At 43.4% G+C, this 15,755-nt stretch overlaps 1 protein-coding gene across 4 annotated transcripts; it reads right to left on the bottom strand.

The window, feature by feature from the left end:
- Positions 1-83: 83 nt before the first annotated feature.
- NTAN1 (N-terminal asparagine amidase) lies at positions 84-15,705 on the bottom strand. 4 transcript variants are annotated; one of them, XM_032125629.1, is made up of 11 exons: positions 15,520-15,705; positions 11,963-12,424; positions 5,609-5,711; positions 5,456-5,521; positions 4,761-4,869; positions 3,715-3,788; positions 2,438-2,491; positions 1,596-1,649; positions 980-1,077; positions 592-705; positions 84-399 (listed from the first exon to the last, which is right to left on the bottom strand). In XM_032125629.1, exons 2-11 carry the CDS (start codon positions 11,987-11,989, stop codon positions 220-222), a joined length of 879 nt encoding a protein of 292 aa, XP_031981520.1. In that variant the 5' UTR covers positions 11,990-12,424; positions 15,520-15,705; the 3' UTR covers positions 84-219. The 4 variants fall into 4 exon arrangements, with proteins under 4 accessions (XP_031981520.1, XP_031981521.1, XP_031981518.1 ...); XM_032125630.1 differs by lacking the exon at positions 11,963-12,424 and having other exon boundaries at positions 15,520-15,619; XM_032125627.1 differs by lacking the exons at positions 11,963-12,424; positions 15,520-15,705 and adding an exon at positions 6,715-6,882.
- Between the last annotated feature and the right edge of the window lie 50 nt (positions 15,706-15,755).

Genomic DNA, 15,755 nt, shown 5'->3' with positions numbered 1-15,755 from the left:
CTGGAGCAACAGAACCTAAACAAAGCCAAATTCTTACTTCAAAGAAGCCCTGACTTCTACATAAGTAATGCAGAAAAAGCAAGTTACTTCTATCAAAATATTTTATTTTGAAAAGCACAGGAACAATGGTATTTGTGACCAGCAATATGATATTTGCAACAAATTGCTCTTCTTGCGAGATTGTATTTCCCTAAAGCACTTGTGGGGGTTGGTTCCAGGTTAGATTTTGTCAGAACAAACCTGTTCCCACAACCCTTCTTCATTTTTTTTGTAGATGCGAGGTTTCCTGTCAGGGAACAGGGACCGAGATGGAAATGGATGTTCTTTTAGAAATGTTAATGTAGATCTAATGTGGGAAACAAAGTGGGGTGGCTCAGCCAGGGGCGATGTGGAAAGGTTCTGAAAAAGAAGATGGGAGCAAGGGCATCTTGACATTCAGAATGCAATGTTCTCAGTTATCCTGCCCTTCCTGAAGGTTATTCCCCACCCTCCCAGGGACAGCAGTGCACTGGAAAAAGTTTTGACAGACTACAACACCCCTCTCCCTACTCAGCTAGAAGGCAAAAAAAAAAAAGAGTTAGTTTCAGGTACCTGTAAAATCTGTGCATCATCTTGTTCCAACCAGAAATCCACATGTGGGAAAGGCCCCCAGAAATAAGGCCCAATCCGGAGCTGTTCCGTCTTTGCATCGTAGATGTTGGTCAGCTGTAACAGCACAGAGAGGCAGCCAGGGCTCGTCCAGACCAGGAGAGTTGCTCTCAGTCTGGCCTGTCCCAGACACGCTAGGCCACGTCAGCCCTGCCTCCCTCCAACTGCGCTTGCATTACCCAGCTACTCTGACAAACACAACATGAAACGGTGACAACAAACCCAGAACCCAAGGACAGAGACCTACCAAAGGGTTTTTTTCCTCAAACTCTGGATGTTTCATTGCCCCAGCTGGTCTCCCCTTCCCGTTTTCCCCATTACTTTTACTCACTGGTGCTCCTGTTAAAACATGGGCTGAACGCAGATCCTCATCCGGCCCTTTTTCTGGGAATGTGGCAGGGAAAATCTCTGCTGTTTTAACATTCACAGCTGGGAGGAAATAGAGATTAAATACAGTAAGAATTAATTGTTTCAAGGCACTTCCTTACAGTGACCACATCCTCAACACAATTGTGTTGCAGAACTGCAGAACACATCACACACTTGTATTTCTCAGATCCCGAGCCTGCGACAGCACATTTCTACTTCCTTTGGCAGCATTTCAATATTCCAGAGATAAGTAAACTAATCAGAAAAAACACTGCGTAATTGAAGAGAAGAAGGTTAAATTCTAAGCATAAATTTAGTGCAGTAGCTTGATGTTGATAAAATCTTAAGTGCAGTTAAAGGAAAAAAAAATGTTTGCATTTGTACATGGCCCCTTCCATATGTGCATCTCCCCAGCTGTGGCACCTGAAGGAAAGTATTTTTATGTATGCCTCTGACAGCAGCATGTAACTTTTAGGGAGGACTTTACTCAGTCATTAAAAGCAGCCCACTTACTATTGGAATCTGAAAAGCAATCCAGTTACCAAAAAAAAAATTCAATTCTAGTTTAACTAACTCACCTATTCCATAAATGATTGGAAAGTGAATATCCTGTTCTTCTCTGTCATTTAGTTCTGTAAGGAAAAAAAAGAAGTCAAACTCGTAGGGCTTTGGATTTTAATCTGAGCAGCATTTATTTAATTGTATGTTATTGGACAGCAACAGACAGAAAAAAACAAGGAAGCCTGAAAGAAATATGGAAAAGAAGGTAGAAGTCAATAACAACACACGCGGGACCTGGAACTGTCTCCTAGCAGAACAGCCAGCTCCAGCCAACTGCCCCTACTTCTGCATGGACAATTTCCAGGGAAAAAAAAACACAATGCAAAATGACCGTGATGCCAAGTTTCAAAGATGTGAGTCACTGACACCTCTGACATGGAAAGAGGATGGAAATTTGACCACAACATGATACAATGAAAAGGAAATTACCCCTCCACATGACACTACACACCATGAACTAACTGAAGTTTATGAATTCACTGGACCCTGCAGGGAGGCAGGTCCAGCAGCCCAGGAGAATAAAGGTCCGTAAGTGCGCTACTCAGTTGTAAGATATCCACAGGTACAGAGCCTGTTGCTTGGGATAAATGGGCCAAAATAACCTGGTCATGAATAACCTGGTCATGATTACGAGTTGGTTGCAATGCAGCAGCACTTGGTAAGGAGAGAATCCCCCCTGCATTGGCTCTCTGACATCACCATATGCACACCAGCAGCAAAACTGAAAATGACACATTGGTATGGAGGACTTGTGCTGTTCTTTCTTACAGGACAGAGAAAAAGCCATGTGTGAAAAGCCCCCTACCCTTTGATTTCAGGAAAGGTACTTCCAAACCCAAGGGATCATTTTCTTTCTTACCTGTTACGCAGAAAGTCACTAAATGAACATCCTCTGGCTGGAGATCGAATGCTCCTGCAGGGACAAGGACAGCAAAACTGTGTGAGTGGTGGCAGGGCAGTGCTGTCTGGGGCCAGGGGAACACACCTAACCCCCTGCCCCAGGTAGGGCAATACAGCAAACAAGGTTCTGCACATTTGCTTCAGACTAACAGGAATTTACAGAGAGGGGCCATTTGTAACAGCAAAAATCTGCTAAAAAAGTGCTCTGCCACTTACTCCTTCTATTGACACTGGTTTAGCTCTGGCATCACATCAGCTCTGCTTTAGTCTATATACACTTAGGAGCTTATATTTAAACATTTTTTCCTAAAATGATACATATATAGTGAACAAACCCAGTCTTTCATTAACTGTAAATTAGTTCTGCCTTTTACCATTGCAAATATCCAGAAAAAAAACCCTCTTTTTTATGAAGTTCTGATAGCAATACAGCATCATTGATTCAAATTGTACCTTGATGCATGAAGATCAGAAGGTTAAAGTAAGTTAACCAAAATATTTTATTCTGGACAGAACTCTCACATGACACATAACACACATCAAGCATCACAGCCACAAGGCTGCAGCCCAGGGCCGTGGTTTTCCTTTGTTTACCCCCTTAAACACCTCCCTCCTGACACCTGCCCCATCCCTGCCCCCTCCCCATTCCAGTGGGACAGAGGCCTCTCCACACTCAGAAAGTGCTCAGCACAAGCCAGAGCACTTCCAGGTAAGCAGGTACTTTACATTTCCAATTGTCGGTAAAGCACTGCCATCACTCCTCTGGACTATGGATTTTATAAACGGACCTGACATTTTTCATTAGACAATTCCAAACAATAATTAAATTTTACCTCATCACATTAAGGAATTAACTGAATGGTAACTAATGAAGTCATCCACATGCATACATTTGGAGAGTGACAACACTTGCCCAAAATCCCACAGCAGATTAGCAGGAATCAAGCCAGGAATCAAAGCCCAGCTGAACTGCACCCAACTCTCCACACCCAAGTATGAGCCAGGGAGAAGTGACAGGATCAGACCCTGTGGCCCAGGCACTGGCCATGGGCAAGCCCCAGCAGTCCAACCCTGCTCCACACCACGTTCTCAGGCAGAGAAAAACACCCTTCAAAGTGAATCCACATTTCTTTCCAGTAAATGTCTGGGGACTCGGATTACAAACAAACTCTACCCAAATCCAGCCAGAACTTTCTTTTTTTTTTGGACATGAGAGTGGAAAAAACATGAACTTACTAAGAAGCTGATTAGTAAGTTTTTGTGATAATTGCCTATCATCATTGAAACCTCCAACTAGGTGCACTTCCAGCCTAACAGAGATGGAATAACAGGAAACAGCAATTAAAAAGACATCTCAAAATGAATAGCTTTACAAAATAATCCCCAGCCCAAACTGCAAAGCAATCATTAGAGAAGCCTCACTTATTACAATCACATGCACCAAGCTGGTTTGCATTACACAGCAAGTTATGGTAATTCCATTCTGAAAACTTCAGCGATCACCCAGGAAATGGCACAGGAAAAAGCTTGAAGAGGCATTAAATACATGCAATTCTATCCCAGGGGTATCTCTGACGGTCAGCACCTCTGGTTTGGACTGAACTTTGTAATCACGTTTCAGTTCCCAACAAAGGGTTAATTAAATGTGAAGATTTTTGTTCCCATGACCTCCTCACAGTTATTCTGGACCATGCAGCAGGGTTCTTCTACAAGCAGTGTCTATGTAAAGAGAAGTCCTTACAAATCATTAAGTTCATGAGCTAGCTTTTGTTCTTACCAAACTACAGGGGCAAAAACCTCCACATCCAGCATGAAGCTTGCCTGCTAAATTCTGTTTCAGAGTTTTTTACCCACTGTCCTGTGCTCCACACCCCTTTTTTTTTTTTTTATGTGGACTTAGAAAATTCCTGATGGATTGTCAGATGCTGAAAAGAATTTAAAAACTCAACACCCTGAAGGGAAAAATATAATATAAACCAAATAACAGTTATATGGAAAATTTCGCAAATCTAGAACAAAAGTTAAATGGGAAACAGCAAACACAAACCTCATGGTGGCATTTTACAGAGACACTCTTCAGAACAGAACCATGCTTTAAATGACTGCTAAAAATACCCCCAAAATCGTCAAGGAAATAATTTTCACTTTGCATGCAGCTGCTTATCAAGAGGTATTTCCTGCACAATTCCCTTGTCTGAACCCAAATCACCTCACAATTCCCCACTGTATGAGCTGCAGCAGCCTTTGAGAGAAGTAGAACACAAGAAAGGACCAGAGCTGACCTGCCACAGCCTGTGGAGTTAGAGAAGGACTTTACTGAGCTCATGATGAGCGACACCTCGGCCTCCGTGTCTGAGCCGTCGCAGTGTGTCAGGCACGTGGCTCCGCTGCCTGGGGGAGGCACAGAACAGGACTCAGTGACTGTGGCACCAACAGTGGGAATCCCCACTGCCGCAGGGGACAGCTGTCTCCCCACTGCCTTGCTTCACCTGAGCACAGCAGCCTCCAGCAGGGGACATGACCGAGTTGAGGCCAACACCCTCTGCATGGGCCATTATAAAATCACACCTCGTGTGAGGGGTACAAGCACCTTCTTAACGGGACCAGGCAATGTCTCTAATGGCAGAAATCCAGGCACATAGTGAGGATCTTTCCACAAATTCCATCTCTGCAATGTCCAAACCATGCATTGCCAGACTGCTGTACACTGCCCAGGGCTGCAATGCCACTGACACTGGCCAAAGGTGCAGAGCAAGTTAAAATCTGCTCACTGAGCAATGAGAACACTGAACCTCTCATGCTAAACACACCAAGTCTCTGAATGAGTCCTTAGCTAACACATTATGTGACTTTTGGGGATTCAGGTTTATATTAATGTAACTGCAGTTTATTTTATTAATACCACATAAACCAGTACTAATTCCTTACTTCAGGGGTACAGACTTTGCTCTGAACATCCTTTAGAGATGATAGATACCTGTGTGTCGGAGCACAACTATGTGGCAGGTAGTGGCATCATCTGATCCAAGAATGGAAACAGAACCTATTTTAAAGGAGGAAAACACTGTAAGAACTCAGCTCTCACAATCACTGCTTCAGTACAAGAAGAAATGTTTATGTTCTTACACACCATCTTTAGGAGTAGTCACTGCAAACTCTCTCTGCTGGACATAGAGAAGGCCTTTGGGTTCCACAATCTGAGCAGGCTGACTTCTCAGAAGTTTTGCCTTTTCCTAAAGATAAATGATAACAGATACTACAGTGGCTGAATTCTCAGGTGTATCCATTACTTCACAGAAACATCACCTCTGAAAAGCAAAGGGACTCAGGTCAGAGAGAAACACGCGTATTTTGTATTACAGAGCATTCTGAATTTTGAAAGTTTTTTGCTTTCCTGACACTGATCAAGTTAATAGTTAAATCCCATCATTCCAGAGACACACAAAACACCCTTCCCTGTTATACAGACCATAAAATGGAGGCACAATAAAAAGCATTTGGACTGGGCAAAGATTACAGTAGATAATACCAGAACTGATCTTGGAAGTTTAATCAGAACAGGAAGCTTTTGTAATATAGAAGTTTCAGTCTTCTACTGCCACAATCCAGAATATTTATTTAGCACTTATCAAAATATTGTCGATTATTAGCTTGATTGGTGCGTGAAAAACCCGGATTCCTGGGCTATGACTACTGCAGTGCTTCATCACAGACCTGCTGGGGACAAAGTGAATTTCCATTCTGGGCTCAAAAAATATTTCACGGCTTTATAAAATTTGCCCTCATTTTCTGCATAATCTCAGGGTCTGTAAAGAAACATCTTTTGATGGGAAACACCTCCCCAGGCAGCTCTGCTCGCATTCCTGGCTCGCACTCCGGCGTTGAAATTATAACATTTATACCCTGGAAGCAAGATCGGCACCCTTCTCAGAGTGCCCACCTTGACTTTTATCACCAGTTTTTGTTATTTCACGCAGAACGGGCCCGCCCAGCCCCCGCCACGTCCGGCCGCACCGTCACCGCTACGCCTCTCCGCGGACACCGACTTCTTTATTTTCTATCACCCCGTGGTTCTCCGTTGTCAGAGCCCGGGGAACGCGCGGGGCCGGGGCCGCCCCTGCCCGCTTCAGGCCGAGGCCGCCCCGCTCCGCCACCCGCCCCGGCCGCGACCGCGGCTTCTCCCCCAGGGACTCGCAGCAGGGCGGGCCCCGCCAGGCCCCTTCCCGCTTCCCTCACCTCGAGGTACGGGTGGGCGCGGATCATGTCCCCTGTGGGCCGGGCCAGGTCGACCCGCGCTCCATTAACCAGCAGCGGCATCTCGGGGAGCGGCAGGCCCGGAAGCAGCTCCGCGCTCCCGCCCAGGTCGCGCCGGGCCGGGCCGGGCCGGGCGGCGCCGCGCGGGGCGCTGGGAAACCGCGGCCACGGCACCGCCCGCGGCACCGCCCGGGGCGCGGCCAGGGCCGGGCCTCGCCTGACCATTTTAACACGGTAACCTTACAGAGGTTCCTGTGCCTCTCACCACTGCGGGGCTAGCCATAGGGTGTGGTATGAAATAATAACATAGTCATAAAGCCACAAATTTACAAATCACTGAATTATTAAGGTTGGAAAAGGCCTCTGAGGTCATCGTATCCAACCTCTATCCTAACACCACTGTGTCAACTGTACCATTGCACTGAATGCCACCTCCAGCCTTTCCTTAAACACCTCCAGGGACGGTGACTCCACCACCCACCTGGATGGCCCATTCCAATGTCTAATCATCTTTTCTGTGAAGAAATTATTCCTAATGCCCAACCTAAACTCCTCTGGCACAGTTTCATCCTCTTGTCCTATCACTGGGTGCCTGGGAGAAGAAGCCGATCCCCACACCACCATCCTTCACCCCAGCAACCACAAGACACATTTTCAGACAATCCCAAAGACGTCCATTTTTCCTTCAAGACCAGAGTTTTTTCCTCCAGTTGTCTGTGGAAGACCCTAAAAAAATAACCGTGGTAGCAGCAGAGTTAATTCACCCTGCAGGGAATGTGGACAGACAGGCACCCAGACTGCCCACAACCCACAGACAGTAAATGCCCAGGACCCCAGCTTGGCTTTTCCATCCATCTTCACAAAAGTAAACTGTCCCTGGAAGTGTTCCAGGCCAGGCTGAATTGGGCTCTGAGCAAACTGGTCTGGTGGAAGGTGACCCTGCCAGTGACAGGGTGGTTGGAACTAGGTCATCTTTAAGATCCCTTCCAACCCAGGCCATTCTATGACTTTATGATTCTATAGCAGAATAAATGCTTTCTTCAAAAGATACATTGCATTTCTCAGGTGAGACAAAATGACACCTCGGGATGACCATTCCTCTCACAGCGGTTGGTATTTACAAAGTCTCTTTAGCAAAACACCAGCACCTGCCAGCAGACTTGCCTGCGATTACATTGAGTAAAACAAAGCTGTCACAGCAGAGGTTCCAGAAACACTTAAGTTAAAACTGTGCAACTTCAGTACAGACAGGTCAATGTCTGCACATTACACTTACGCGTTTTTGTTTGGTTTTGGTTTTTTTGGTTTTTTTTTTGGTTTTTTTTTTGTTTGTTTGTTTTTGTTTTGTTTTGGTTTTTTTTTTTTTTTTTTTGCTTTTAAAGAGACGTGGAAGCTCCTGAATCACATACCTGGTATTACAACTGGGAAAGTTTTACACAGCCTCATTTTGGAAGTAGTGTCTGAAAGGCATTTTCAAAGGATGTTTCCCTTGATGATCTGAAGATTCTTCCATGCCAGGAGAAAATCCAACTATTTCAGATGGAAATCTATTGTTTATTACTCAGTACTGACAATAAAGAGGACTACAATTAAAACCAAAACATCTCAGTTTATACAATGAACAAATCCACTGATGCACTTTGCAGTGTCATCCCCAAAACTCATTTCTGCAGTCTGTCAGAATGAACACCCCAGCTTTGATAAGTCAGACTACACAGAGGGCACCTCAGTTACTTACAGAAATGTGGTTTTCTCAAGGATGTTAAGAATTGCACTGTTTGCATCAAACTTTATTGGCTCCAAATAAAAATGTCATCTTGAAAGCCTCCAAGTTCAGATTTTAAAGAAGGGCAATTAGAGTTTAGTCCATAAAATTAATAAAATTTTCAACTAAATGTTACACAAACAACATTTTTTCCCCCATTGTTTATATTCTTACTCAAATCTAAAAGCCAGCAACCATGAAAAGAAGACAAGAAACCTCTCTAGAGAAACTCTACACTGACTGACAGATCCATGCACAACACAAGGACACTACTGATACCATCACTTCCCTTCCACAAGGCAAGTTTTTGGTTTTTTTTCTATTTTCAGCATTCAAATATAAACTTCAATATCCTGCAGATAAATACCTGTTTCAGAGTTCTTCACAAGCACCCCAAAGAAAACTATCTATAGATAATACGTTCAGCTACCTCCCTCATTTTCAACACTTCCAACAACCATCACTTTTACATGTCTGAGCTTTCCAAGCTGGGAAAGGTGTGTGTCAGCGACAGATTTAAGGAGGGATAATGCTTTCTCTCTGAGTACACTTCCCACTAGCAAGTGGCTTCACCAAGTACAGTTCTACATGTATATATATTCTTCCTCTTAAGGTTCATACAAGTATATGAAGTGTGGCTAATGAAAATGACATGTCCCAGCCCTTAGGATAAAAAGGGAATCTTGTGTGTGCTCAAGATCATTACAATGCCAGGAGCCTGCGTCAGCTCTTGAAATGCACTACTGGAACGACAGGTTAGACTTACATTTCCAGAATGTACAACATCAGCTAAATGCCAAGAGACTTTTCTCTGGCCTGGCCCTCTGTTTGCCATTGGGAGAACACTGGTCACAATTCCACTGGCCTATGCCTTGCTAGCAATGAAGTTCCAAATCTACACGTCCGTTCAGATAAAACAGAAAAATATAAAGGACCCATGCCCTCACTTCCTTCCACATTCCTGTCAGGAAGGCTTTCTACCTGCAGCAGTGTTCCAAACAGGCTGACTACAAGCCAGCTGTCTCTGTGCCTCAGACCTTCAGGCTGCCAATCAGCTGTTCAGCAGTTGACATCCTATAGCACTTGAATAAGAAAATGATAGAAGAATCAGGAATACATATTCTACCTTCTTTATCCCAGCTGGGTTCTCTGTCTTATCAGAAAGGCTGTTTCTCAGTAATGCTCATTAGCAACAAGTAATATCCCAATTCAGTTTTCCTTGCACCTGCAACTATAAAGATTGTTTTAAAGGTTTGTTCTTGTGGTAGTGCATCTGCTCCATTCCTTCTTGGGCCACACTATGATCTAAGAAATGCTGGTTAGGCTTCGGCCTTGACAAACAGCACCTGCACCAAGCTCCTCTTGAGCTTATCAGAAGCAGTGCCTGTCAGTTCCCAGGAAGTGGTGCTGTCTAATGAGCTCCTGTTTTTAATGAACAGCCTTGGAAACTTATTTTTCTTGCCTGAATAACAACCCAAGTGGAACAACATTTTTGTTATCGAAATTTCAAAGAAAGTTACCAACACGAATTGCAGCCAGGATGAAAAATTACTGTGACTGAAGCTCACTCTCTTGTGACCCTATAAACAGAGGTCCTGAGTGAGACCCTTTGAACTCTCCTGGACTGCAGCGGGCTGCGACCAGCGACCTCCTTTTGAGTGGGGCCACTCAGAGCCAGTGAATTCTCAAGTTTGTTATGCTCAGACAACCACTGCTGAATGACAAGAACAGATCCTGGGCTGATACCCCCACTCCTCAAGGCTCAACCCTTTGTCTGTTAAGAAGATGCAAAGGTATCCAATGTGAATCCACTGAATTCGAGGGGAATTTTTCACAGGTATATTAGGTCTCTGTGCGTGCAAATGTGAATGTGCTATATGAAATGTACTATGAATGATGCTCTCTTAAATTCTTAAGAAATTTAAATTTGTAAGTAAATTAGGCCTAGTAGTTACTGTTGCACTATAGTAAATTCTATATGAATCTTTTGTAAAATTGTTTAACTTGAGCTGTCAATTAAATGTTGTTAAATTTAAGAGCTGTTAAACCTTTGGGCCTAAACCATTAGTCAAGCCCTGGCTCAGTTTAGCAAGGAAGTCCATTCTGAACCCTGTAACTCAGCAGGAGGGTCTTCTTGATTCCTTTTTATCCTTATCATTTTCTGCCCTTACCCTTTTTTTCCCTTCAGCCTGCCAGCCTCCACACAGATAATTTTGGAGTTGATTCTGGTTTTAGATTGACTGATTTTAGATTTTAGTTTGCTTTTTCTAGTTCAAACCAAGTAGTAGAGTTAACCTTGCCAACAAACTTTTTCATGCTTCCACTTTTATATCAAATACGCTTTTGTTGATACCTTTGCCAGCGATTCTTTAAGCCACCTTAAAACACTCATTCATAACAGTTGTAAAGACTTTATGTTTTCTTTAATGTTGAATGAGCTGTCTGAACATATTTGCAAATATGAAGGCGATTCAAGTTGATATAAGGAAAACAAAATTTAAATAGTCTAATTTACATAATTTCCATCCAGCAAAGGTAACTAAGGCTACATGTGTAAGCAATACTGTCTCAGTTATGTCTCAGCACTGACGCATATGTCCCAGATGGATGTTACATAATGTTTTTGTAAAATAAGTATTTTCCAGTGATTTCTGAAAGTAGAACTGGGTGTGCTGATACAGCTTGCTCCAGAAAGAACACTTTATCCACTGCAATGAGAGGAATTCCAAAGTGCCATGCAAAATGTCACCTTATCTCACTTAAAGTTATTTCATCTAGTAATATCAGGGAAATTACAACAATAAGTTGTTCTACATGAAAGTACATGACAGCACTATTTGTGAGACCTGGCAGCTGGCTGAGCAGATGGCAGTGATAAAAACACAGTGCAGGGAACGGATTGATACAGATATATCTGTCATTACACACTGTCGCTGCACAATTACACTCAACTCCAAGATACCATCAAAATGCATGGCTGTGTTACTCTTAGTCAGGAAGACCTTGCTCATCTGAGAAAAATTATGTTTAGCAATTAATTCTGTGCATATTTTAATCAGAATCATTGATCTTCTGTTCAGAGGAACAGAAAAAGCAATCAGCAAAGATATCCAAAATCTTTAAAGTCTTACGTGTCACACTTTTGTTCTTGCAAAAGAGGAGACAACCATTTCCTGTAAAGGAATATAAGAGCCAACTATGGCTTTCATGGCAGTCATCAATTTATATTCCCATTTAAGTGCTAGAGGGCATCTTAGGTTCCAATTTCATTTATTTTTACCTTTTTTTGTGTGGGTGGGGAGGCGCAGAGGCGATGTTAAATGAGTATATTGTTCATGGAAGGTACCAGTCAATCACTCCTGGAAGCAAAAACAGCCTAAGCACTGGTGGCAGGGCAGCAGTAGTACCAGCCTGTCCCCATTTCATCCCTGCTCCTGGACACTGCCACTCCTGACAGGCACTTACCTGCTGTGATGGCTGGTGAAGGCACATGCCCAGGCATTCCAAAAGCCCTGGAAACAAGGGAACAGATCACCTTCCCTGGTACAGAATTACAGAATGGTTCAGGTTGGAAGGGATCACAGGTGGGTCATCTGGTCTAACCTCCCTGCTGAAGCAGGGTCATCCCAGAGCACATGGCACAGGATTGTGTCCAATATCTGCCACGAGGGACTTTTCACACCCTCTCCAGGCAATCTGTTCAGTGCATGTTACCCACACATTGAATAAGTTCTTCCTCATGGTCAGGTGGAACTTCCTGTGCATCAGTTTCTGCCTGTTGCCTCTTTTCCTACTGCTGGGCATCACTGAGAAGAGCCTGGCTCCATCTTCTTGGCATCCTCCCTTTAAGGAGGGTGTAAATTCCAAAATGTCAGGCTGCCAAAAGGGACATGGCATTCCTGAGGAGCTGAGCAGCAGCCTGGAGTCCTGAGAAAGAAAATCTTTAGTGTTACTTGTGCTCTGGATTGCTAGATACGATGTTGCACCAGAGAATATTTCATCTTGAATAAGAATTCCAGACAAGGCAACCCACCTGAGATTACTTCACCAATCAGCACTGCAAGCAACTTACACGTCCTATCTTGTGTTTAGATATTTAGGGCATCTGTTTAGTTTTTATTACTCCTGGCCTCAGCTCTCACACTCCTTCCCAGAACAAATAACTGCTTTCTCTATCTGCTAATTCCAACAGCTGGCTATCACTCACCAGACTCCTGCTGCACTCACCTGGGGAAGAATCATAAATAAATGTGTAGAAGCAAGCAAATGCTGTCATTTAAAAAACTGATCCACCTAGTACATACATCCTACTTTGGACTTAAGTGGTGAATCACTGAGCATGTGTCTTGATTTTAATAAAATCCAAAACATTTTAATAAAATCCAAAAACAATCACAGGACTTTGTTCATTAACTCAAATTAGTAAATGAGGAAAGAGTGCTATAAAGGAGAATATTCCTATAAATAAAAAGTTTAAAAAATTAAATTCTGGACACGCCAAATACCTATTCTTTTCAATGAAGACAAATGCAAGATAAGATACAGAGCATTTTTTTTTTTAATATTTGGAGTAACTGATCACTTTTTCACCAGTGGCAGACAAGGTAACATCAACTGTGGGTCCTGGAATCTATGACTGTAAACAGAAGAGAGAAATACAGATGGTTTACCAGACTTCATTTTTCTCCCTTAATTGTGTGCCTCTTTGTTTGGGTTTTTTTAAATAGGTCATTTCTTTCTGAAAGTCAGTGCTAGGAGAAAGAGAGGTGGCTGGAGCATATTTTAAAAATACGCAGAATATAAAAGAGAACAAAAAGCACAGGCTATAACCCAGGAAGCAGCACAGGAAATCTTGGTACCAACTTTTCTTCTGTACTTTAAAGGGACATCTTTCTACAAGGTTAGGCAGTCTGGTTTCCACAATCTTTAAAAATTTACTTCTGATGAAAACAGCACAAGCTTCAGTGATGGTGGCATAATCCATGGAACTCTTTTTCCCATCAGTTTCTGCAGGTTAGACACATGACAGTAATCTTTGCTCTTTGGCAGCAGGAATTAAATTCTCTCTTCTTGACCTAAAATGGAAATGTCTAGCACTGAAGTCGTCCACTTCCTTGGTCAGCCAGCTCACACAAAATATCTGCAGTATCTTACAGGTATTCCAAAACTAGCATACATTATTGCAAAGTTAACTGCTCTGAGAGCTAAACTTTCCAATTCAGTATTTGCAAATCTGTTGGGTTTTTTTCCCAATGAAGACAATTTCAACCAAGTTGCTAAGACGCAGCATGATACTATCAGCTTTCAGTGGATTTTCCTCCTAGACTAGAGGCCAAACACACAAGACTCAGTACACACCTTAAGACCTGAGCTTTATTAGCTCAGCAGATATGCAGCCCCTTTAACTGCAACGACAACTCCCTGAGAGGAGGTTGTAGCCGGGTGGGTGTTAGTCTCCCAGGCAACTAGTGTCAGGACAAGAGGACACAGTCTTAAATTGTGCTAGGGGAGTTTTAGGCTGGACATTAGGAAGAAGTTCTTCACAGAAGAAGTGACAAGGCATTGGAATGGGCTGCCCAGGAAGGTGGTGGAATCACCATCCCTGGAGGTGTTTAAGAAAAGACTGGAAGTGGCACTCAGTGCCATGGTGTGGCTGACAAGGGGATGTTTGGTCAAGAGCAGCACTTGGTGATCTCAAAGGTCTCCAACCTAGCTGATTCTGTGATTCAAGACTATTGATGCTGTATCAGAATTCAAACAATTGCACCAAAACTGACTAGGAATAACTGTCTTCCAGTGTATGCTCACAGAGGAACATTGAGCCTCCCTGAATATCCAAAAACTAAAACCACCTGCAGTGAAACTGATGAAGTTCATCATGGCCTCAATGCCTCACTGTTGTGCTGGAGATTACATGTTCAGATATTAGTGTTATTTGAAATTCTGGAAACAAAATCCTAATCTTTGAAGTGAAACTCGTGAAAATATTACATTTAAACTAAAAAAACTATTATTTAATGAAAATTGTATTAACCAACTTAAATGCAAATAAAAGTTAATGTAAATGGTAATAAAAAGTGGACAGTCCACAGGCACAAGACTAACTACATTTGCTGGCATCCTAAACTACAAATAATGAACACAAGGTCTAACAAGAAAATCTCCTTGCCACTAAAATACTTTCTCGTACAGCAGCATATATTAACATTTATCTGTTTAAGGAGAAAATTCTGAATGAAGGTGCTAAAATCACACTGTCATGGGAGGAATTTAAGGTGCCAAGAGAAAGGCAGTCAGAAGACAGGCAACAGACAGACCAGCATGATAAGCATTGCACAAGTCTGAAGAGTGAGAAGTGTGAGAGCAGAAGTGATCATTTAGAGGAGACAGCTGGGGAGCAGGGGGAGAGCCACCAGCAGCAGCAACAGAAGGATTCACATCACCTTTACTTTTTTTTTTTTTTCTTTTTTTTTTTTTTTTTCCTTTTTGGAAAGCACTAGTGACTGAGCATGGAGCAAAGAAGAGTGAGTGTCTCAGTATAGAATGTGATGATTTTAACTTTTTCTGTGAATTAGGATTTGTCTCAAATCTGAAGCTTTCAACCCTAACTAGGAGCTACAAATTCCTTATATCTTGTTATGGTGGTTTAGAGCTTGGTTCACCATGTTAAAACTTTCCTCTGCTGCTGAATTTTAAGTAAAATATTGTTTTGCCTTTGCAGTCAATAGTATTAAGACCTGAGAACGTTCAGGGCACACTATCAAAGCAAGTTGGGGCTCAATGATGCCTTGCCCAGCGCGTTAGGAAGAAGACTGACGTGCATGTTCCATGCAGAAAGCACGTCCTATGTGCAGATTAATACCAAGCAGCTGAGCCAGCGAGAGGACTTGGGCTCAGAGCCGCGCTGGGCTCCGCTCGAGCTCCTCGAGCGCACACGGGGGCCCGAGCAGGGACGTTTCTTGGCAGCACAAAAGAAACTGGTCAGCTGGGAAGAGCGTATGCCCCCTTCCCCCAGCACTCACCGCCTGCGCTCCGCTGTCCCGCGACCGGGACTGAGAGGCTTCCAAAGCGCAGGCAGCCACCTCCTCACGCCGGTCCCGGGTGAACGCCCGGAGAAGACACCGTGACCTTCACCGGGTCTATGCGCTCCCCTTTACTGCGAACGGCAGCGTCGATCACAGCCACGCAATTCCAGAGGACCCGCTGGTCAAGCGCACAACTAACAACGTCCAGACCGAGCTTCGGCGATACGAGAGTT

Source organism: Corvus moneduloides, chromosome 16, assembly GCF_009650955.1.
Source record: "Corvus moneduloides isolate bCorMon1 chromosome 16, bCorMon1.pri, whole genome shotgun sequence".
Lineage (NCBI taxonomy): Eukaryota > Metazoa > Chordata > Aves > Passeriformes > Corvidae > Corvus > Corvus moneduloides.
This window is presented reverse-complemented; position numbering and strand designations above follow the sequence as displayed.

Bases quoted from the DNA above. Each gene is read 5' to 3' on its own strand.
- NTAN1 (XM_032125627.1), bottom strand. From the start codon at position 6,795: ATGCCGCTGCTGGTTAATGGAGCGCGGGTCGACCTGGCCCGGCCCACA. The intron at 3,789-4,760 runs GTCAGCTCTGGT...CATCTCTGTTAG, and splicing joins AACTCCACAGGCTGTGGCAG to GCTGGAAGTGCACCTAGTTG. The intron at 400-591 runs GTACCTGAAACT...CTTCTTTTTCAG, and splicing joins ATGATGCACAGATTTTACAG to AACCTTTCCACATCGCCCCT.